General features: G+C 36.0%; 3 protein-coding genes across 6 annotated transcripts; 2 read left to right on the top strand and 1 right to left on the bottom strand.

Annotated features, from left to right (window-relative positions):
- The first annotated feature begins 4,809 nt into the window (after window positions 1-4,809).
- On the top strand, window positions 4,810-6,777 carry LOC111885920 (uncharacterized). The gene is made up of 5 exons (XM_023882156.3): window positions 4,810-5,397; window positions 5,507-5,679; window positions 5,993-6,170; window positions 6,272-6,444; window positions 6,537-6,777. Exons 1-5 carry the CDS (start codon window positions 5,068-5,070, stop codon window positions 6,589-6,591), a joined length of 909 nt encoding a protein of 302 aa, XP_023737924.1. The 5' UTR covers window positions 4,810-5,067; the 3' UTR covers window positions 6,592-6,777.
- LOC111885919 (nuclear transport factor 2) lies at window positions 6,744-10,328 on the bottom strand. 3 transcript variants are annotated; one of them, XM_042901954.2, is made up of 10 exons: window positions 10,170-10,328; window positions 9,985-10,072; window positions 9,772-9,906; window positions 8,877-9,183; window positions 8,527-8,777; window positions 8,279-8,438; window positions 7,928-8,052; window positions 7,761-7,826; window positions 7,577-7,655; window positions 6,744-7,142 (listed from the first exon to the last, which is right to left on the bottom strand). In XM_042901954.2, exons 2-10 carry the CDS (start codon window positions 10,021-10,023, stop codon window positions 6,991-6,993), a joined length of 1,314 nt encoding a protein of 437 aa, XP_042757888.1. In that variant the 5' UTR covers window positions 10,024-10,072; window positions 10,170-10,328; the 3' UTR covers window positions 6,744-6,990. The 3 variants fall into 3 exon arrangements, with proteins under 3 accessions (XP_042757888.1, XP_023737922.1, XP_023737923.1); XM_023882154.3 differs by having other exon boundaries at window positions 7,571-7,655; window positions 10,170-10,327; XM_023882155.3 differs by having other exon boundaries at window positions 7,571-7,655; window positions 7,928-8,049; window positions 10,170-10,327.
- An 8,664-nt stretch (window positions 10,329-18,992) lies between these two features.
- On the top strand, window positions 18,993-22,132 carry LOC111885940 (uncharacterized). 2 transcript variants are annotated; one of them, XM_023882181.3, is made up of 8 exons: window positions 18,993-19,287; window positions 19,986-20,473; window positions 20,563-20,635; window positions 20,940-21,020; window positions 21,124-21,187; window positions 21,464-21,551; window positions 21,675-21,759; window positions 21,863-22,132. In XM_023882181.3, exons 1-8 carry the CDS (start codon window positions 19,183-19,185, stop codon window positions 21,896-21,898), a joined length of 1,020 nt encoding a protein of 339 aa, XP_023737949.1. In that variant the 5' UTR covers window positions 18,993-19,182; the 3' UTR covers window positions 21,899-22,132. The 2 variants fall into 2 exon arrangements, with proteins under 2 accessions (XP_023737949.1, XP_023737950.1); XM_023882182.3 differs by lacking the exon at window positions 18,993-19,287 and adding an exon at window positions 19,422-19,511.
- The last annotated feature ends 1,877 nt before the right edge of the window (window positions 22,133-24,009 follow it).

Here is a 24,009-nt window from a genome sequence, read left to right as displayed (position 1 = left end):
GGCGTGTCCCAACTTTCATATTTGGTCCTCTTTTTCCACTTTTCCCACAAAAGGACCAAAATACCCTTCCTCTTAAATCCCGGGGACTCACAAATAAGTACTTTTAGGAACGGGGCATTACAGGCAGCAACAACCCTAGACATCCAAGCTTGTGAGACACACTGAAACACACACCCATTACACGCACACACGCCCCTATTGCCCGGAAAGTAAACCCAACACCCACTGAATTGGGTGGCGAAGGCAGTAGTACAAGAAAATGACAGCAGCGGCGGTCATGGGTGATAACAACTTCGTCATCTGTGGTAGCCACCATGGTCGGCGGCCATGGTGGTTCTTCACGCTCTCCAGTCGACATAACACCACAACCCAACCATGATTCCACAGTGGTTTGAGGCTGAACGCAACGAAACAATGGCGAAGAAAGGTAGGCGACTCCCACCGGAAACGGAAGCCACGGCAGAACAAGGCGTCGCTAGTTCTCGAAGTTGGAAAGGAAACAACTCCCAACGACGATTTGTTGATGGATCACTACAACGATCGAGACGTCGGCTGAATTGGTAGTTGCGGCATCCGACGTCGGTGTTCACGGCTCTAACAGTCTTCTGTGGTTCTCCCTCTCCGTTCATGACGCCCGACAGCAAGTTATGATGGTGGTGCTCGAGTTTGGCAAGGCGGCAACAGCCAGAGGTGGTCATTGGGAGGGTGGCGGCCGAAAGGAGATGAAGGGAGGCATAAGGAGAAATGACGACTGCATCATTTAGTTTTAGGGTTTTGAGGGTGATGGAAATGAAGGGTTAAATACCCGAGCCCTTAAACTAATTCTCATAATGTCGTAAATGGTCCCTCCTTGTCCTTCATCCTTCAAATTCCATCCAGAAATTACCATTCCTACCCTGCCTTCTAAAATCCTTACAAAATAATTCCGATATTTACTTTTTAACCCTCGCTTCCATAATTTATTTTATATTAGGTCCAAATGATTCCAAATAGCCCCTCCTCCAACCAAAACCTTTTCAAAATAAGTCTCTTAATTACACTTTAACCCCCGAAGCTGACATCCCAGTAATTATTATTTGTTTTGGGCTATAATAATCTAAAATAATAAGAAAATTACTACTTGGGGTCCCGGGCTTATTATTTTAAATATTCTATTTAAAACGGGATGTTACAACATGGCTGCGCGCGAAGAATCATATTTTCTTCAAAAATTCATATATTCTTCATACGAGCTTCGTTTTCGACGGGATTTATATCTGCGCGTAGCTATCGACGAGATATAAAACTTTCATTTAGAATCTTTCGGCTAATTTTGACTTTATTTTTGAATTTATATTTTTAATAGGCTTAGACTGTTAAAGTCCGTTAAAAATTCATAACTCTCTTGTCTGATGTCCGTTCCTGGCTGTCTTTATATCGACGGACTCCTATTAATGAGATCTTCGATTCTCATTTAGATTGTTTTGGCTAAAAAGCAACCGGTCTCAAATTTGATTTAAGTGTCTGCATGGTTGTGCTGAAACTTCAAAAAAATCATAACTTCCTCTCATGAAGTCAGATTTGAGAGTTTTCTACTTGTCTCTGATTCACTATTTATGACATTCAATGTCGTACCAGGTCGAAATCGAAATTTCAACGGGTCATAATTTCTTCTTTCTACGCCCAATTTGAGCATTCCATATATCCCCGGAATCTTCATCACGGCTACTTCGAATTTCATCAAGGTTATTCGTCCTAATTATTATTCTATTTAAGACATGTATTTTATTTCTTATTTTATTATATCGTTTTAAGCACATATACTACATATATATCAAAACACTGAACACATAATACTCAATAATTCTCTTTATTTACATTATATAAAGGTCACGTTATTGACCATTATAGTATATCATCTTCTTAACGCCTAACGAGAAAACACGGGCATTACATTAGATGACCATTATATGCATGAATTGATTTTCGTGACAATTGAGATCAATTACCCGATTAAATTTGCTTGATATGAACTAAAGAATGATATTAACGATAGTTATTTACATGAGCATTATGTTAAATGTCCCTATGATCATTCAGATTTGTGAACGGGCCATGGGAACAAATTAACTTAGGAATCAGTGAACAACAGGAGAGTGTCCATTGCAATTGATAGAAATCTACCAAAATTGAAGGACGTAATTGAGTCTAGATGAGAGAACTTTTATGATCTATTTCCGAATCAATTTTCCATCTTTGTTTTGTTTCAAGTTGTTTCTTAATTATTTAAATTCCCCTTTTATTTTGTTGTCTTTAGTTTAACTGATAATCGAATTTTATGAACTAAATCATGCCCGCTCCCCTAGAGTTTGACAATTCGTTCTTACCAAATCCAACTTCTGTGCTGATTAGTTTCGCTTTGTGTAATAGTCCCTAGTTTTGGTGAAACCAATTATAAATTTAAGACTGGATTTTATATATCAAGTTTTTGACGCCGGTGTCGAAATAAATTAGTTAGTGGTTTCATTAAAGAATTTGTATTTATTGTTTGCTGTGTTTAAACTTTTGTTTTTGTTTTTGTCTTCATATGATGCTTCTTTTCATTGATTAGATTCTTGTATGATTTTTAAGCTTGCAATTGCATATGTATGGGGCGACGCTTCACAAGGAGCAGGATTGAAGTTGATATTGATCAACAAGAGAGAGCTTAAACAATAACGGGACGTGTGCCTGATCAACACGAGTTGAGTTTAATTCACTCATTGGTTATAAATTTAAGATTGTATTTAACATATCAGTTACCAATCAAATCAAAAAATTTGATAGGTAATATATTTGGTTGCCAACATACTTGGTTGGTAATATCGTACCAATTGCATTGTCTTGGTAAGATAATCATATAAAATTTTGAATACCATGATTGTACTGATCAAGTATGGGACGACGCTTCACAAAGAACATGATTGAAGCCGATATCAATCAACAAGAGAGAGCTTAAACAATAACGGACGTGTGCCTGATCAACACGAGTTGAGTTTAATTCACTCATCGGTTATAAATTTAAGATTGTATTTAACATATCAGTTACCAAAAAATTTGATAGGTAATATATTTAGTTGCCAACATACTTGGTTGGTAATATCGTACCGATTGCATTGTCTTGGTACGATAATTGTATAAAATTTTGAATATCATGATTGTACTGATCAAGTATGGGACGACGCTTCACAAAAGACATGATTGAAGCTGATACTAATCAACAAGAGATAGCTTAAATGATAACGAGACACGTGCCAGATCAACATGAGTTAAGTCTAATTCATTCATCGATTAAATCTAAGATTTGATTTTATACACCAGTTACCATCAAACCAAAAAAAATTGGTAGGTAATATATTTGGTAGCCAATATATTTTTTTGGTAATATTGTACCGATTGCATTGTGTTGATGTGATAATTATACAAAATTTTGAATATTATGATCGTAGTATATATATATATATATATATATATATATATATATATATATATATATATATATATATATAGTCTGTGTTTTTTGTATATAAGATTATTATTTTGTATCTATCACATTTGTTGATAGTCAAACAAATTACTATCAAATTTATTTAGTAAAGTATTAATAGTTAAATTTAAAATTCATACTCCCATTGTAACTAGCATTAACTAGCATGTATAATGTTTTAACAAAATCTATCCTAATAAATAAAAATTATTTTGCCAAATGTCATATTCTCATTACATTTTATACATGTTATTTTCTAAAACTTTTTGATTTATTGTTCTTTCACTTGTCAATTTATGTTTTTTTATATTTTATTAAATTCCACATAATATTTAAATGTAATGATTGTAAAAAATATAATAATAAATATATGTATTTAATTAATGTAAGTCTCCTTTTAATTTCTAAGTTTCTAAATTTAATCAAATTATTTCATTTGTTTGTTTATTTAAATTTAAAAGAGAAATAAAAAAAATCAAAATAACAAATCGAACGTTTTATTTTAATAATTTAATATTTTCATTTTTTCTTTATAAATTAAAATTTTCCTAAATTTGAATATTTATATTTTTTTTTAATAAACCTTATAATATAGGTACCTGACTACTAATCTTAAATATCATAGCAATGTACCATATTCCTCACCAACTAAATCCATAAAATTAATATTAAAAATAAATAAATAAATAAATACTAACCAAACAAAATGCAAAAACGGTAGTCTTTGATCTCAAAGGCCGGTGACCATGGCGGTATCTTCATACTTGTCAAAATAAAGAAGTCAAAGTCTGACTAATGCATGGATTACCTGAATCAATTTGTTGATGTTTTCTCTCATTTAATGCACAATTCTTTGCCATAATTAGAATTTTAAAATTTTATGATAAAACAAAATTAACAGAGCTTGTAAATAAAAATCATATCATATAAGTATATTATGGGGGTGTTTGGCTTAGCTTTTCAAACCTCAAAAGTTCTTTTTTAAAAAGTTACAAAAAGCCAGGATTTCTTGACTTTTCCAAAAAAAAAAATTTCTTATGTAAAAACTTCAAAATTGGTTTTTAAAACTAGTTTGTCAAACATTTTTTTCCTTTTTTTCTTTTCCAAAAAGGACTTTTGGCTGTGAAAAATTAAGCCAAACACCCCATGCATTCAATTGAATTTAAAATTTTATCTATTAAAAATAGCATTTTGTATTTTTTTTTTTTTTTGAATTAAACCAAAATTAAAGATAGAAAATGGTTTTTGTAGCTTTTTTTGTGGATCTTCATAACTTCTTTATTTCTTGGAAATATAATAAATTTTATAAAATTACTATGAACACCAATTGTTCACCACACCCTTTTCTCCATCATAGATTTCATTCACACCGCCGCAATTCATTAATAAATACAAGAATTCACTGATAACCTTCCACCGCCACCGCCGCCGCCGACCCTGAAATCGAAATTCCTGATAATTCTGAATTCATCAATCGAAGTAACCCCAACAACACTCAATTTCGAACCCTTTAATCTCAATTTGATAGATTTGGCTTTTGTCCATATCAATTGGATCTTATAATGTTGCATACAGAGCCCTCTCTCTCTGTGTACGCCGATGAAGATATGTTGCTTGACAATAGGAAAGGGGAATTAAAGGTTAAAGTCGGCAATGATGAGTTCAGTTTCGCAGAAAATATGGGACTCAGCGTTGAGAATCATGAAAACGATCCATTGAATGGATTTAAGAAATTGGGTATTTTGCAAAACGAAGAACAGATTGAACCAGTGTGTATCAATGGCACCGAACGATTTGACGAAAGTGGCGACGTTGTGGAGAATTATAAGAGGATGTTAGACGAAGATCCTTCAAACCCTGTTTTATTGAAGAACTATGCTCATTTTTTGCAGGTGAAAAAAACTGATTATCATTCTGATTTTATCTTCTAATGGATGAATTAGACTATTAGAGAGAAAGCGACTGAATTTGATGAATTTAAACTTGAGATTGGCATGACAGTTGAATGGAGATGTTAATGGAGCTGAGGAATACTATTTCCGTGCAACAATGGCGGATCCTAAAGATGGTGAGATTCTGATGCAATACGCTAAGTTGATATGGGAGCTTCATCGTGATCAAGATAGAGCCTCTGGTTATTTTCAGAGCGCTGTTCATGCTGCACCTGAGAACTCGTGAGTTTTTATATATAAAATCGAAATCATAGCGACATATTTAATATAAAAAATGTTAGTTTATTACCTAATTGCAAAGAAAAAGGGTTGTCACCTAAATTATATGCTAAAAACAAGATAAATTATTGTTATTCTAGTCCACTACAACATATCACGTCATTTTCTAGTTGCCATGTTAGGTTTTAATTCAATACAACATGTCAAGTCATGTTTTGTTTAAGGTTAAAAACAATGGACACTCTAACATGTCATCTTTTGCACCTTAAAAGGGCTTTAAAATGTCATACAATTGATTCAAAATTTTTGTTTGTAGCGATGTTCTTGCAGCATATGCAAGGTTCTTATGGGAAATAGATGAAAATGAAGAGAAGGATGAAGCCACTACATTTGGTGTTGGGGTCAATGATCTTGAGAGATATTACAAGACAATGGTCAACGAAAGTTGTTGTGACCCTTTGTTACTTACAAACTACGCCCGTTTTCTTCAACAGGTTTATAAAATTTCCATACTATTGGACAAACTTTATCTATAAGGTTAATTTTGACAATAGAGATATCAATAACAGTTTTAATCTCATTTCAATGTATACAGACAAAAGGAGACCTTGAAGGGGCGGAAAAGTACTATTCACGTGCAATACAAGCCAATCCAGATGACAGTGAAGCAGTTTCACAATACGCACAATTGGTGTGGGAGCTTCATCGCGATCAACACAAAGCTAATGCTTACTTTGAACAATCAGTCAAATTAACTCCATCCAATAGGTTCTTTTCTTTTTTTTTTTTTTTTTTTTTGCATATTCTATTTATACGACTATTTTCAAGTTATATATTATTTTTTTATTTTGTGTTTTCAGTGATGTTCTTGCTGCATATGCCAAGTTTCTTTGGGAAGCAAATATGGAAGATTGAAGAGTAACAATCAAATAACACACGAATAAGATGTTGTCATAAGATGAGAAGTTGGAATCTTGAATGACGTGACTATATGTTTTTTGTACTATTGTCTCTTTCTATTTTGATGAACAGATATAACATGCAAAGAGTTGTAAAAGACCCAAAGCTACATAAAAAGCATGTGATGATTTGATTTTTAAAGACTATTTCTGTAGAAGGTCAAAAATGTAACACGATGCATATACACCCCAGCACAGACTAAACCAAGAAAGACCTCATTTTAAATAACTTCTTTTTTTTTTTGGCTTTTGCTTACTTCCATAACTATAATATGCTATAACTGAACTTGAGAAGAAAAAAGAAACATAACTACCCCAAAAGAATTCCAAAGGGTATAATGGTCTTTTCAGTCCTTCAATCGGAAGGGCTGTGACCGTTTCTTGAATAAGTGTGGCGGTAGTAGCCATTGCTTCTTGGATCTTGACCGTTCATTCGGGCATAGTTTCGGCCTCCAAATCGTCCTCTACCGTCCATTTGGTATCCACTCCTGCCTCTTCCTCTTCCTCCTACACGTTATGATGCCATAGTTTGGTTAGAATGTTTTTGGATGGAATCTGTCAAAAGATGTGTAAAAGGGTATTTTGGTCTTTTAGCATTACTGAATTCCTTCCACTCAAAAGAATAATGAAATCCATCAAGCATCAAGTTTATAGAAATCTAATGGAATTGAACTCCTTCCTTTGGCTACCAAACTAGCCATGGAATGGAATCTCAAATTCCAATTCCATCGGATTCCACAACCCAAGATATATGCAAATGATGTATTGAGTATTTGATAATTTATTATTAAAAAATAATAATAAAAAAATAAAATAATAATGAAAACGAATTCCTTCCACCCAAGACATGAAATTGGAAGGAACTGAATTCCGTTCAATACATGGAATGGAATCTCGAATTCCAATTCCGTTTAGAAGGTATAGAAAACACATACTTCCACCTCGATATGCATTGTTGCTTCGATTTGCTCGTCTTCCTTCAATGAAAACCTGCTGCCCAGAAATCTCAACAGTAGATGCCTAAACAATTAATTGGCATCATTCTGTAAGCAATCACTTGATAAAAATATAAAATATTAAAATATTAAATAAAATGTTATTTTTCACTTTTCAGTTATACTTTACCTTGATAGCATTGTGAACACCAGACATGTCTTCAAACTCAACAAATGCATAGCACACATCAATATCCTGAATCCATATAAGTTTTCACTCAAATTCAGTGTCTTTTTAAAGCACAAAAAGCAGGAGATACTATTTAAATTTTATAATATGAAAATGACCTAACTAACCTTTCTTGTTCTTATGGCAACACCATCTTGCCTGATCTTACCAAATTTCTTAAACTCCTCTTCAATATCAGAAGCAATTGCATTCGTTGGCACGTTTTTCACATAAACTGACTTCAACTCAACTACTAAGAACAAATCGATGTAAAATTATAATTAATAAAGAAAGAATCTACATCAAAAAAAACACCAAAGAAACAAGCCAATTGCATCAATTAAAGTAATTAATGGAGACACAATATATAGAGGTGCTTCTTTTTGACTTAATACATACATTTCTAAGCACAAGGGCGAAACGGTCATTTACTCACACTCAAGACACTTTATTCAGTCCAAAAGAGAAAGTTTATGTACCTTCATCTTCTACACCAGATGAATCCTCCACAGCTTCAACCCCAGATCTTTGTGAAGTGGGCTCCACATGGTTTAACTCAAAAGGTGTTGGACTTTTTGTGACAGGTTGCTGCTCTCTTGGTGCTGATGGTGGTGCAGACTGCCCTTTCGCTACTTGCAACTTCAAGGAACAGAAGTGACAAAAAGTCAGTACAAGGGCAATTTGGTAAATTGTATTTAGTTAAAGCAGCTAAAGATGAATTGCATACAATGGAAGCATAAGTATGCTTTTGAGGCTCTCCTACAGGTTCCTCAACTGAAGTCAAACGGTCTTGTAGTGCATTCACTGAACCATTTGACTTCACAGGATAGTTGTCTTCAAGACTGTTTTCAACCTCAGGAGCTTGCAATTGTTGTTTTTGGAAACTGTAATTGTTCACAGAACCATTTTCTACAGCTGTGGTAGTAGGTGTTACAAAATCCCTACCCTGGATATCACCAACTCCCATGTAGTTTGATGCTGAATAAGCACATTCAAAACATGAATTTTTTATTTCTAAGTTGTTAATGATTCATGGGTAATGCAAGAAAATAAGATAGTCATACAGACATACAGTACCTTGTTCTTGAAGAGCAGTTGGGGCATTCAATTTGGAAAGAAGATTGTTTTGAGACAAATAGGCAACAGGGTGATGATGATGAATTGGTTGATCATCAATGTAGTGAAAGATATCGTTGAGTACAAAGAAGCCTTTCTCTTGAGGTGCAAGGAAAAATGTCTGAACAAATGTCCTGCTATTGAAATCTTTTTGATGCACTGAGCCTGATGCCAATACAAGGACACCATTGTCCCAAGATTCAAGGGAGTGTAATGTTTTGATTTCAACTCCAGTGTAGTTGAGGGACATGACAATAGAATGGATTTCCTGCAATAAATGTGAAAGAAACATAAGAGCCACAAACATGATATTGATCACAGAAAAGTAATTAGTGTGAAAATGAAAGGTAAATGGTGCAAAGACAATTATGAAAACAAAATGGCATGTCTGGTTATGGAAACAAAATGACACTTGTAATCTAGATCAAAGGCAATCCATCAAGGAATGTATGATTCCTCAAACCTAGTACTCGACAATAAACCAAGGATAAATATGATAACCAATGAAATCTCAATCTACAAACAAGTGGAATATATGTTGCCTAGTATATTCAAACCAAGGAAGAAACTCTTACTTCAAGCCATTACACCGTTTTACAATGGTTTGTTCTGTAACTGATATACAACATCTAATAACGCTTAAAATCCTACTGCATTTGCATATCAGTAAAGAAGATAATAAGAAGCGAAAGAGGCAAAACTATTAAACTCAAACGTTGCTGTATATGAATGACCAAACTCTCTATTGATATAAAATCCAGAATCTACTGATTATTGTAGTGGTTCTGACTTCTGTAGTGAAAATAGAGTATCCACAAAATAGGAGCTCAAGTAGATATGGGAGTCGAAATTTCACCAGCATTGAAGTCCCGGTAACTCTGGCGTCACCATCAACGCGAAGCAACGTGCTCCTTTCGCTATAAAACTGATGAACAACATCAGGTTGCGTCTGAAGCACCTGGTAGTAATGTCCGACGAAGTAATGCCCAACCTAAAAACACCAAAACCCCAGTAAACAACTATCCATATGCACATAACGACGCAGGAAGAGCTGAAAACAGATGCAAACCTGAGCAGCGGTGAGAGGAAAGTGAAACGGCGTTGCCATCGGAACAGAAACCCTAATAAAACCCTAGATCTGCAATGCGGCTGGATACCTGAGAACAAAATTCCGAATAGCTTCAATTAAGGTTCCACCATTAACAAGCAAGATAATATCGATGAAACAGGTGGTTTTGGTGCAGAGAATCAAACCTGATAAATCTTCGTTGAGGCAAGGCAATGAAGCAAAAGGGTTTTTGGAGTAAGAGTATGTGTGTGTGCGTGTTTTTGGCTTTTTTTCGCCGTCGCACATACTGGGGAAATGGCGCGTCATTCACCATATATGGAGCGCACGTGCACCATTGGGATTCCTTAACCAAAACATTTGGGTTGTTGGTGAAATTTAGAAAAGTTTACAATCTTTTTACTCATACAATAATACATATATATTTTTCATCGTATTTTTATTAAAAATGTTATCTAACTATATCAAACATTCTAGGGTTATGTATGGGTTAGAAATTCCAAATGACGCACTAGAAATGTTTTTTCCTCCTTTTCTAGGCAACGCTTCAATCGGGGTTGCTTCTTTAACTACTCTTAATTTAGCTACCTCATAATGATAAACTCAAATATGATGTTTGATTCTGATTTTTGTTAAAGTTATATGTGATGTATATTGATTCTGATTCTTTTAAAACCATTTTGTTAAAGTTGAATGTTAACCTATTGATTCAAAATGTTTGATTGTGTTAAAAATAATTCTTGAATGAACAAAATGGCTTATACATTAGATTCTAAAATACTATGTCTCGTTGTATTAAAATTTATTCAATATATAGGAATGGATTCATCAAGTTCTATCGTATAAAATGAAGAGTTTTATTTAGCTAGCTTCAAATATGAATCATATGATGAATTACTGAATTACTAAAGAGTGTATGTGATTTTTATCACACTAATGTATATGGGTATGTCTTCGAGATTCAAGACAAACATATCATGTTGAAATATGACTTAGGTGGTTCTTATATAAATAGATCGTGTATTAGAGATAAAAGGAATAAGAATATTGAATCTAATTTGATCCATACTCTTTCGGATTGTAAGTAAAAAAGGAAAATGATGGTGCTTGTGTACGTAAGGCAAAAAAAATTCGACCCACGACCATGAGTCGTCTACTGGTATCCATGGCAATCCGTCATTCTATCGATTCAAGATTTAATTACAATTGGTGATTTTCGGCCCATCAGTCTAATCGGTTGCTTGTATAAAACTATATCCAAAGTTTTAGCAAAGGGGCTAAAGAAGATAATTCATTTGGTGGTGAGCCTTGTTCAGACTGTTTTTATAAAAAATCACTCTATTCTGGATAGCCCACTCATCCTTAATGAAGTAATTGTGTGGATAAAGAAATGCAAACGGAAGGCATTCACTTTCAAAGTCGACTTTGAGAAAGTCTTTGACTGTCTCGGCTGGGAGTATTAGACTCGATCCTTCAACAAATGGATTTTGGGGTAAAATGGCGTCGATGGGTGCATGGATGCTTGTCATCAACAATGATATCGGTTCTTGTAAATGGGTCGGCGACCTTGGAATTATGTATGGAACGTGGGGTTAGACAGGGAGACCCATTATATTCGTTCTTATTTATCATTGCAACTGAGGGGTTACATGTTGAGATGGAGATGGAAAAAGAAAAAGGTATGTTCGAAGGCATCCAACTTTCTCACCAAGGCCCGGTCATTTCGCATCTTCGGTATGCGGATGATGTAATTTTCTTAGATTATTGGTTGTAACGCCCGCAAATTCGGGCTAGTCGACTAAATAGAATAATGTAATGACCCAAAAGCCACATCAAATTTAAACTTTTGAAAGCAAACCATTTACTAAAAAAGGTGTTCACAAAACCATTATTTGCAAAATATTATTTAAAATCAAAGTCTCCCAAGATCCAATCAGTCAGAAAACCAAGGATGTGTACGGTCACGCCTTCGCCTTGTTACGGTATTCTGAAGTACCTGAAACCATAAACCAAAACTTTAAGCATGAAGCTTATTGAGATCCCCCAAAGTACCAACGCATAATCAAATAACATATAAAACAGCATGCATACAGAGCCGTCAGCCTGAATGGAACGCTGCACCGGCCTATAGACTATCTGACGCTTTGTAGCATGAATGTAACGCCTCATTGGGCCTACAGACTATCTGAAATGCTCACAGAACCTTCATCATGACTGGAACGCCGCACCGGCCTACAAACTATCTATGACGCTTACAGAGCCTTCAGCATGACTGGAACGCCTCGACGTTCGTAACATTCTATTTTGGGAATTAAATATATAAGATTAAATAAAACAAATAAATAAATGAACCCTGGGATGAGAAGTATATTTCATATTGTTTTTTTATTGAAGCTCCAAATCCATACTAGTTTATTAGTGTCAGCCATGGGAGTAAATTGTTATAAATTCAGGAATCTGGGGTTTAAATGGTATCATTTGGACTTGTGTTAAATATATTATTGGAAGCAAGGGCTAAAGGTAAATTTTGGATTCTGTTTGTAAATATTTTTTAGGGCAGGGGTTGTTTGGTAAGTTTTGGATTTAAATTGTGAAAGATGTTGAGAGGAGGGGCTGAATTTGGAAAAATGGACAAAGGTTTGAAATGAGACACGGGATTAACCCCATATTTCTTTCCCCTCTCATTATGGTGATACAACTCTAACCCTAGCGTTCAATACAACTGTCACTGTCCTTAGATGCCTTCTTAACGACGCCTGCAAGCCAAATTCGAGCGCCACCATGTTTGCTACCACCTCGCCACCGAAGCACCACCACCTCATGCCTTGCTGCTGTATGTTGTGGGCAACCGGAGAACCGCCAATGGAGTTCGAAGCATTGTTCGTCGTGTGTGGGTCGTGAGCCACCAGAAACACCCGGTAAGTCCACTACAACCCACCTTCTTCTCTCTCCCGCGTTCTTTTGTTGTTCCTCCTGTCCGTCACCTGTTACGTTTGATGATACCCCCCTCCGACAACCGCATACCACCACAAGAATGGACGTGTTATGTATGTTTTGGGTGGGTGTGCGTGTTCCAGTCGACATCATGGGTGTGCAGGTGTGTTGTTGGCTGGAAAACCCGAGAAAAACCCACCATGGCTACCAATCATGGTGGCTGCCGCCCCTACCACCGTTTTTTGCCGCCACAAGCCACTGTGAAGGGTGGATTTGTGTGTGTTTTTGTGTGTGAGTGTGTAATTTATGGGTGTGACTGTTGGATTAGGTGTCTAAGCCCATAACTATATTTGGTATGTACTTGACCCGATTGTAGCATGGTCCTTTTGGGTTGCCTTCACCAAAGCAACTTGACTGGAAGAATAATGGAGAAAGAGGATAAATGTGATTTATTAATATATTATATGAATTATATATTAAAATAGAATTCATATTATTTAATTAACATTGGTCAAGAATTAATTTAGAATAAGTTTTGTGGTCAAAAGATGTTTATTGAATTAAGGGGACTAATATTGTAATTATGTAATATTTGCAATAATGGGCTGAGGACCTCTTGGATAAGGGGTGGACAAAATTTTATGGAAGCCTATAAGGATTTCGTCTAAGGTTAGGGTTCTTGAATGTTCCTATGGGTTGCTTAGAGCCTAAGCAACCGGATTGGGTATTTGACTGAAACCCTAATTCCTCACCTATATATTGAACCCTTTGGTATCATATTTTCGGCTACCACATCCCTAGAAGGATTCCTAGAGCCGAAAATAGTCTTTCCCTCTCTCTCTAATATTCTCCAATTGCTTTGGTGTTTAGAGGCATCTCATTTGAGGTGTTAGGTTCTCAAAAGCTCAAGGTTATCAAGCTACAATAAAAGGTAACATGCTAACTTGTTTATTAGATGTAGTTTTCGATTTTTTATGCTAGTTATAGGGTTTACAAGCTTTGGATGATTAATGCATGTATAATTAGAAAAACCTGGATCCAAACCTTTAGGTTTTGCATGTGCACCATAGGATTGAGTTTTTTGCTCAGAACCCAATAGTGATGTTGTATATGCAATTTTTGGGTTGGAACAACCACCACCACCATTGGAAATGGTGGCTGCCGCCGCCTGCCGTCGTGAGCCGCCGCCGACCACCACTGCCCGAGGTGGTAGTGGGTGGTGCCCGACCCAGTGAAACCCTAATCGACCCAATAGCTTAATATTGGACTTAGTTGGCTTGTGATTGGGTTGGAAACCCTAATTAGGGTTTAGAAAACCCTAATTTGGGGAATGTAATTTTAGGAATTGTCGGGACCTGCGTTTGGACTGATAGACTGGATTTTTGATTTATGTCCAACTACATTGTATGAATGCCCTAATGGAGTGATGGACTTAATGAATTAAATCCTTAATGGGTTAAGTCCTTAATGGGTTAAGTAATAATACTTAACCCTAATCGTCGTTTCATGTGAGAAACCCTAATTTTGGTGGGCCTTGAGTTGAGCCTTTTTATTGGGTTTTAGTGAATAGGCTCTTGATGGGCCATCCAATAACAAATATATGGACTAAAATATCAGATTAGGCTTTAGGATAAGGCCCATTAGACAGGCTTGGTCCCGATTGGGAAACTTGAGCCATAGATAGGTCATAATTGGGCCTTGATGATTATGAGATATTATACTAGTGGACTGCCAAGTGTTTGGACCAGAATAAATGGTTGGGCCTTAAGGTAAGACCATATAGAGGTTTGAGCCCAAATTGGAAAATTGGGCCATATATTCGGCTTTGATTCACTGTTTGACTGTTGGGCCTTTGAATTGGGCCTTGGGCTTGAATCAAGCTAAGTTGGGGGTAAAGTAGTCTTTTTCCTCAAGCATGGACTTATGGTTATGTTTTGGAGCCCAATTATTAATTGGGTGTTATTTTGATGTTGACAGTTCAGGAATCTGTCATTCAGCAACTATAGTTTTGTCCGCGGGACTTCAACAGTGTGAGGTGAGTTTCCCTCAATAGGAACGAGTCGAATGCACCAATGTCGGCCTGTGTAGAGTAGCTAAGTGTGGGCTAGGCTCGTATCTTAAAATTATTTATGTGTAGAGTAGCTAAGTGCGGGTTGGGCCCGTATCTTAGAATTATTTATGTTTAGTAGCTAAGTGTGGGTTTAGACTTGTTTATGATTAGTAGTTAAGTGTGGGCAGGGCCCGTATCTTAGTATTATTTGAGTATGTTTATGAACTGGTAGATTATGGTTATACTTGTTGTCTGCGTGATACTTGTATGTATGTTTAGTTAGCGGAGTGTGGGCGGGGGCCCGTGTCTCCCGGATAGCGGAGCGTGGGCGAGGCTCGTACCTCCTAGCCAGTTGAGTGTGGGTGAGGCTCGTATCTTTGAGATAGTTGAGTGTAGGTGAGGCCCGTGTCTCATAGTTAGTTGAGTGTGGGCGGAGGCTCGTATCTCCTCGAGTGTGGGCGAGGCCCGTATCTCCTAGATGTATGTTATATGTGATTATGTGTATGGTATGTGGTAGTTTATGGAGACTCACTAAGCTTCGTGCTTATAATTTTCATTTTTGGTTTCAGGTACTTCTGCTAGTAAAGGTAAGAGCTCGGGATGACTGCATGACATAACCACAACTTTTAGCCTGGGAGGATTCACTCTAATGTTTTGACATGTGTTTTGTTACATTGACAGTTGTTATGATTTTTTAAAGATACACGACTCATGGTTTTCTAAATTGAATGACATTTATGGTTTTTATTTATATTTTAAAACGAAATTTTTGGACCGTATTTGTGGGACGTATCAACATTCTCTGTGCCTACGGCCTGAGTAGTATGCCTCTCGGGCCTGCAATCTATCCGTGACACCCTGGGTCTCATGGTCTTCAATCCCAGCCAGTCCACCTCAACCCAATAACCAACACATATCCATACATACCATAACATAACAACATATCGATATAAACATTACCGGCTTGTTGACTGGTAGCACAAAACAGTACAGTCCCAACCCAACCACACTACATCGACATATGCAGCAGATAAACATATAACTAGTCAATAGACAATCAGGCAGATATACCCATCACTAAGCATGACAAAATCATATATACCAAGATACCAATCTAATAGATCTTTACAGCATAACAACATGCTATCATGTAACAGTTGATGGGTTTTAGGTAAAACAAATAACCTAGAAAACAATTCCTAAGTTCACATGCAACCTACTTTGGATCTATGTTTTAACTATTGAACATACAACTTTGAATTACAGAACAAGAACCCTAGAGGAGAGAGGATAATTTTGAAATTAACAAACTAGGGTTTAACATTAACATACCTTTCAATTGTTATAGCAAACAATTGATAATTCCCTTGATCTTGATCTTGATCTTCTTGGAATCCTAGCACCACAAGTGTAATGCCTCTAATGGAATCACACCCAAACTAGCAAGAAGGAAAGTAGAAGAGAGAGGGAAGAGGGAGTATGCAAAATTTCGGCCCTTAGGGTTTCTTCAAAAGAAAGAGTGACCAAAATATGAACCAGGAGGCTCCTTATATAGCTGAGGGATCTAGGGTTTAGGGGAAACCCTAGTTATCCTTTGCTTAGGGCCTAAGCAAACCCAAGGGCCTTATCCAAGCCCCTATGGACGAAATTATTAGGGTTTCCCCTAAAGATTTCGTCCACCCTCATCCAAGGGGGTTCTAGAGCCTTCCACTCAACTATTAGATAATTGCAAACTAGTCCCTGCACTTTATAATTAATTCTTTTACCCCCAAAATTAATTCTAATTAATTTCTGACTAACAATTAATTAAACAAAATGATTTCTTATTAATATATTAATCTTTTAACATATTAATAAATTCATTTATATTAATTTATTAATCTTATAATAAATTAATATCTCTCCTTTCATAATTTCCTTGTCCGGTTGCTAGGTTTGAGGGCAACCAAAAAGGACTGTACTACTATCAATTCAAGTACATACCAATTATAGTTATGGGCTTAGACACCTAATCCAACAACAGTTTCAATCCACTGGGCCTGCCATGTTGCCTTCGACCCGTAAGTATAGTGAGGAAGACTCACCTGAATCAAGAATTCTGATCACCGCGATACAATCCCTTTTTCAGCACTGCTTCTTCCCACGAATCCACTAATACCCAAAACCATATAGAATCTCAACCAATATCCCAAAATCCTCAAGTTTGACCCAAAGTCAAACTTGGTCAAAAGTCAACAGTCAACAGGCCCTCACGATATGACCATCTATGGCTCACGCAGTGAGACACTACATGAAAAGGACCCAAGAATCCACATACAAGGAGATCTAAGCTATAGTTTATCAAGCTAAGAGATTTTTACCTCAGAAAGCTGCCAAAGATGAGTATGTTCCTGGATCTTGTTCTCTTTCCCCAAGCTTGTTAGCTCCAAGCTCTTGCAACTACCTTCAATGGCACCAAAACACACAAAAAACTCAAGGGGGAGGCTCTCAAACGAACTAGGGTTTCTGGAGGACAGGGATGTTGATAAGGGAGGCCCAAAGGGAGATTAAGAGGTTTAAATAGGGTGCAAAACCCCGAAAATAGGGTTTCCTCCTGGCATACCTACTCGTCGAGTCCATGCTTGGACTCGACGAGTAGACTTTTTAAACCCCGCGTCTAATCTGGCATATACTCGACGATTTAGGGCTACCAACTCGTCGAGCAGCTTGAAAATAAATGCTTGATAAATTAAGAAATTGTGTACCAGGAACGGGGCGTTACAATTTCTCTCTAGATCGGTTTTTCGGCTATATGACCATCTTTTTTTTTGGAGTTTTTTGGTATTTTAGCGAGGCTCTACTAGATTTAGAAGTTCGACGAATATAAGCTTTTGGTTTTGTAGTCCTGTACGCGTATTTTTCTCGGTTTTTGCTAAAACATTTGTAAATCGTTATTATGAACCTATAAATAAGAGTTATCAGTAATTCCATGTCGTTATACTGATTGGTCTACTTACGGGAGTGCTTGCCTTCCAGCTTTGTCTAGCGCCCGCGCTTGGTGCTCGTCGGGGGCCTGAGTGCTTGCCTCAGCTCCTTGCTAGATGGGCCTAAGTTAGCATGGCCCAAGGCCTGACCTAACTCTCCCTTGACCTAATTGTCCACCATAAATAAAACATAATCTCCTCCATAGAGAGGGAGTTTCCTTTGGGACCTTTCCATAGGACCTCTTTCACCCTCAGACATCTCCCACCTTGGGAGATCAACCTCCATGGCCAAACACACACACCCTACACACCAAGATGGTTCTCTACAGCTAGGGAGAACTATCTCATCTCTGCTAACCGGTCTAACTTGATCATTGGGGGTAACGCTAACGACTTTACTGTGATGGCAACTTAGGTATCTCGCCGAAAAACTTACTGACAGCACCGCCTCCATATCTCCAATCCGGATCTAACACAGAAGACCTAGCGGCCTGAGCTCATGTCACAACAATCAAAAATAAAAACAATGTCATCCGCATACATAAGATGAGATAGAACAGGACCATCTTTAGGACGAACAATACCATGGAACAAATGTGATGACAAGCTTCACTCATAGCACTATTAAAAGTCCTCCATGGCAAGAATGAGAGGAAAGTGGAGATTGGATCCCCTTGCCTCACACCTCTTTGGATCGCAAGTTCTCTCGAAGCGGAATCATTCACCAAAATAAAAGCTCTTCCACATGAAAGACAACCTTTAATCCACCCTCTAAAATTCATTTGCTCCATAACCAAATTCAAAAAACGCCAAAAGATTTGTTAAAATCTATCTTAAAAATCAGATTTAATGTTTGAAAGGACCAACCATAAAAAAATATAACCAAATGGACCAATCTAGAAGAATGGAGGGATGCCGGTGAGTCGGTGACCACTCCACCACCGTACACATGGAGTGCATTGCAATAAGTACCTTGGCGTACAAGTAAACTCAGCTTGAGAAAAAAGAATGACCAAAATATCGCTTTTCCATTTTCTTTTTATTTTTTTAATTGACAGCTGGCATGCCTCTGGTCTCCTTTTGCTGTTCACCGACGAAACACAATTCTTCCCTTTTCACCCTGAATCATCGCCACCTACATTCTCTCCGTTTCTAGGGTTTCAAAATCTCCATTAACAATCATAATCATAATCATAATCACATCTATCTCTGTCTCTCTGTCTCTCTCTCTCTCTCTTCCCCCTCTCTTCCGCAATGCATTCATGGAAAGACAGAGTTACAGACAAGCTGACAAATCTTTTCTCTGATTCTCCATCTTCACCTTCATCACCTTCCATTGATTCTCCTCAACCTCATACGGTACCTTGTTTCTTATTCGTATCATATCCTCACGCTACATAAATGTGTGCATTGTTTGGATTCCGATTTTGGTACTAGAAAGCTGTAATCCGTATCGACTTTTATTTATTTATTTATTTAATTGATTTTATGGCATAGGAGATGGATGATCTTCCTATTCGTTTTTTAAATTCTGTGAACCTGGTGTTAGGTTTATAAAGCAGATCGATTTGGTTTAGAAATTGGTGAGTTTGTTCAACTGTTGTTAGCTAATGATGTCATTGTTATTGTTATTTGGGAAAGTGAATGTCCAATAACAGAGATTGTCAATTTGAGATCTTGAATCACTTTATACAGACAAGAAGAACAGATTATCAATTTGAGGTTTTGTGTTTCACGCGATTGAAATTGAGGGGAGATCTGTGATGAAGTGTTAGATTTTCAATGATAAATGTGATCAGTGAACTTTTTTCAACATCTGCTTATCAATCGAATTTTAACTTAACATGCATAATCTACTATAACTATATTTTTAATCATCTAAACGAACCATTACAGATTCTGTTTAAACATTCATATTACTTGATTAGAGTCTCAAATATTTAAGTTCTAAATGGTTACTTGACTACCTATTGATGATAGTTGTTTTATATTTTCTTAGTTCTTGTTTCAATACAATCCATCTGCCATATTTATAACATGGGATTATTAATATGTAGGCCAGATCACACTCAAAAGATGGGAATTACTTCTCATCTGTTCTTACATTCATGCGTCCCTCAAGTGATTCCCCTTCAAACAACCATGGAAATAACCTAAGGCCAATTCAGTCACTTCCAACAAGATGGAAAAGCAAAGATATTTCATGGCAACACATACCCTTAGATCCCTACGATGAGGATGAAGAAGAAGATGAAGATGAATTCAATCCTCACGAACAAAGTGGTCAACAAAGTCAACACATAAAAACCGAAAACAAGGAAGTAATAACATCAAATGGTAGAGTTGAAGAAAATGGAGACCAAGGATCTTCAAGGAGCAGCAGCAGCAGCTCTGAATTTGAAGATGCAACTGAACCAAATACTCCAATGAAAGCTATCATTGACTTTTCCCTTGATTCATTTTTTATTAATCAAGATTTATACCAATTCTTTCAGTCTTCTCTTCCTAATTTAGTCAAAGGCCGCAGATGGGTCATGTTGTATAGGTAATAATATCCTCATAATCTTTAAAAATATTTCCTTTTTTTAATTCTTTTTAAATTTGTATTCACTTTTTGTTTCCAATTAAGGGCAGTACCCTGAGACATGGCATATCACTTCGCACACTTATTCGGAAAAGCTCTGATCTTTCTGGCCCTTGTTTGCTGGTAAGCTTAAGGGCATTAACGTCTTTTCCCACATATGAGAGATCAAGACCGAAACCGAATCCATGTCCCACCTTTTTGGATCTGACAAAAAACTGTAACTTTAAAGGGCTGTTTTCAATGATGAGGGCATCCACGTCTTTTCATGTCTAAGGCAAAAAAGTAACTTTTGTCCTAATGTCATCTGTCCCTGTCATTGTCACTGTCACTGTCCCTGTCACACCAAAAAAGTGTAACTTTTGTATCAGTGATATCAGTTTTTCTCTGTCCAATGCATGTCAAACACAGTATGTTTGTGTGTATGCAGATAACTGGAGATCCTAAAGGTGCTATATTTGGTGGGCTGCTAAATTGTCCTTTGACACCTACTTCCAAGAGGAAATATCAAGTAAGTTAAAGCAAAGCAGCTTCATATATTTATTTATTATTTAATTTTTTTGTTATAATTGATTTCATTTTTTAAAAACATTGAATGGTAATGGTCGTGACAGGGGACATATGAAACTTTTGTTTTCACAACATTATATGGTGCACCAAGGCTGTTTAGACCAACTGGTAAGCATTTTATTTTATTTTATTTATTCCTTCACTTGGTCATTAAAATATATAAAAAAATAAAAAAGATTATTTTAAAATTTTCATTATAGATATATAGAGTAAATTACAAGTTTGGTCCCTGTGGTATACTCAAAACAGTTTTTGTTACAAATGCGTACTCATGGTTTCATTTTGTTGCTAATATGGTCTGTTGGTCGTTAAATCTAACTACTCAGTTATTAGTTTTTAATTAAAGTGACCATTTTGCCCTTGTATATTTTTTGTTTTGAAAAGGGGCAAACCGGTACTTTTACATGTGTCTAAACGACATGCTAGCAATTGGAGGAGGTGGGAATTTTGCATTATGCTTGGATGAAGATTTGTAAGTTCTTTTTTTTTTTTTTTTAAATTTATACTAATATTGTCTTTTCTACAAATTTCCTATTGATGAAAATAATATAATTAATTATTTATTTATTTTTTGTCCTAATTATGTAAAAACAAGGTTACATGGAACAAGTGGAAGTAGTGATACATTTGGAAATCAATGTTTGGCTCATGATGAAGCATTTGCTTTAAAAAATGTTGAGGTAATTAATTTTGGATTTCGTTTGTTTTGTAAAAAAAAAAAAAAAAAAAAAAAAAGAAAGTTCGTTACTTGTTTATGACATTAACTGTTTTGTTTTTGTGTAGTTGTGGGGATTTGCGCATTCTTCTCGGTATCCTTGAATTAAAATGATTTGACTCGTTAAAAAGTCATGAATTTGTGTCCTGAAAATTAAATTATAGACGGGATGTAATTATCTACATTTTTTATTATTAGTATTAAGTATTATAGTTGTTTTGTAATGTGTTTGAGTTTCATTTATTTTAATTATTTATTTATACACCGGGGAATTAGAGGAAAAGAATGTTTATGTAAGGTTTTATATATATATATGATGATGAAATCAGTGGAGAATATGATTCTTTTTTATTTTGTTAATTTCTATTCTTTAAATAAAAATTACAGTATGACAGGTTTTGTTTATGCAACTCTTAATGACATTTTCAAAAACTTTTCATGATTTTAGTTGAGCTATAATATTTCTTTTACTGAAAGATATTAAAAAGTCTCACTTTATTAGGGTTTTAATAAGTTTTTACCAGATATCTTTTTATTTTTATTTTTGTACACACGTTTATTTATTATAATTAAAAAAACATATGTATAGTATACAGTTAAAAACTATGTATAAATTATGTTTCTAAAGATCAGTTCAGATATAATTAATTGTAAAATATAATTGCTTATTTAGTTATTTTATTTATTCTATTATCTTAATTTTTTGAAAACGGCGAATAATATATAAAAAGACCACGTGACTAGCAAGAAACTAACCAGAGGTACGAGGACAAAAACAAGAGTTTACAAATTGCAACATAAGAAAGGAGAACAACATCATTCAATCCATTTACATGAGGTATGCGACCTCTAAATTTATGCCTAGAAAAAACCAATGAGATGACATCATCAACTAACGTTGTAGAGAATTGAACCGTGTTATTGTAGATTATGTTGTTCCTAGCCTTTCAGATTATGTTGTTATGCCCACCTGATAAGATTTTTTTTCGAGAAGTTCTGCCATGGTTTCTTTCTAGATTATGGATACCATAAACGACCGATATCCACAGAGAGTCTGGTTCATTATGTAATCTCCGAAGCCATTTACATAACAGTGCCAGATTTTGCGCTTTGAGCGACCCAATCTCGAGACCTCCTTTTTTTGATGATAAAACTTTATCCCAAGCTATCCAACTGATCTTCCTCCCAACGTCTGAACTTCCCCATAAGAAATTTCTTCTCAGCTTCTCTAATTCCTCAATAACACATGCAGGTGCTTTGAATAATGAGAAATAATAGGTAAGCAAGCTACCAAGAACCACTTTGATCAATGTCACCTTTCCACCAAAAGATAAATGTCTAGCTTTCCATTCTGATAACTTAGACTGAAATCTCTAAATAACGGGTTGCCAATATTTCTTGCGTGACATGTTTGTCCCTACCGGAACTCCGAGGTGCATGAATGGAAAAGAATCCACTAGACATCCTAGTTCGATCGCCCAACTCTTTGTTTCATTGTTTTCCACACATAACCCAATTACATTTGATTTGTGAAAATTGATCTTCAGCCCCGATGAGACTTGGAAGCATCTAAGAATTCTGGAAATGTTTTTGATATTAGTATGAGTCCCTTCACCCGCAAATATAACGTCGTCGGCATAGAGTAGATGTAAGATCAAATGACCATTATTTGGAAGTTTGATGCCGCTAAAAATGGACTTTGTACATGTGGTTTTCATGGTTATATGCAGACTCTCCATTACGATAATGAAGAGAAAATGTGAAAAGGGATCACCTTGTCAGACTCCTTTTGTTAACGGGAGTTCACGGGTGGGATAGCCATTAACAATAACCGAGGCCCTAGCAGATTGGAAGCACCCCCGAATCCATAATCTCCATTTGATTCTGAACCCCATCTGCTCCATGATTGAGTCTAAGAAACTCCAGTTTACTGAATCGAAAACTTTTTCAAAATCAACTTTAAACAAAAAGTTTTCTTTTTCGACTTTTTTTCCCAAGTACATACTTCATTCATAATTAGAGGCCCGTCAGGAATGTTTCTGCCATCCACGTATGCTGATTGTGTCTCATCAATAATGCTACCACTCACCACCTTTAGCCTAGAAGCGAGAACCTTGGTGATGATTTTGTACATACAACCAATGAGGCCGATTGGTCTATAGTCTCCAAGTGTGACATGATCTTTGGTCATTGGAACAAGAGTAATAAAAGATGA

The sequence above is a fragment of the Lactuca sativa genome, chromosome 1 (assembly GCF_002870075.4).
Source record: "Lactuca sativa cultivar Salinas chromosome 1, Lsat_Salinas_v11, whole genome shotgun sequence".
Taxonomy (NCBI): domain Eukaryota; kingdom Viridiplantae; phylum Streptophyta; class Magnoliopsida; order Asterales; family Asteraceae; genus Lactuca; species Lactuca sativa.
The sequence above is the reverse complement of the archived record's forward strand: the minus strand, read 5'-3'. Positions and strand labels throughout refer to the sequence as shown.

Excerpts from the sequence above, each read along its gene's own strand:
- LOC111885919 (XM_023882154.3), bottom strand. The coding sequence starts at position 10,023 with ATGGCAACGCCGTTTCACTTTCCTCTCACCGCTGCTCAG. Across the intron at positions 9,184-9,771 it reads TTACCGGGACTTCAATGCTG|GAAATCCATTCTATTGTCAT; the intron begins GTGAAATTTCGA and ends CATTTATTGCAG. Across the intron at positions 7,656-7,760 it reads GTGTTCACAATGCTATCAAG|GCATCTACTGTTGAGATTTC; the intron begins GTAAAGTATAAC and ends TTAATTGTTTAG.
- LOC111885920 (XM_023882156.3), top strand. The coding sequence starts at position 5,068 with ATGTTGCATACAGAGCCCTCTCTCTCTGTGTACGCCGATGAAGATATG. Across the intron at positions 5,680-5,992 it reads CATGCTGCACCTGAGAACTC|CGATGTTCTTGCAGCATATG; the intron begins GTGAGTTTTTAT and ends TTTTGTTTGTAG. Across the intron at positions 6,171-6,271 it reads ACGCCCGTTTTCTTCAACAG|ACAAAAGGAGACCTTGAAGG; the intron begins GTTTATAAAATT and ends CAATGTATACAG.
- LOC111885940 (XM_023882181.3), top strand. The coding sequence starts at position 19,183 with ATGCATTCATGGAAAGACAGAGTTACAGACAAGCTGACAAATCTTTTC. Across the intron at positions 20,636-20,939 it reads TTTCTGGCCCTTGTTTGCTG|ATAACTGGAGATCCTAAAGG; the intron begins GTAAGCTTAAGG and ends GTGTGTATGCAG. Across the intron at positions 21,760-21,862 it reads TTGCTTTAAAAAATGTTGAG|TTGTGGGGATTTGCGCATTC; the intron begins GTAATTAATTTT and ends GTTTTTGTGTAG.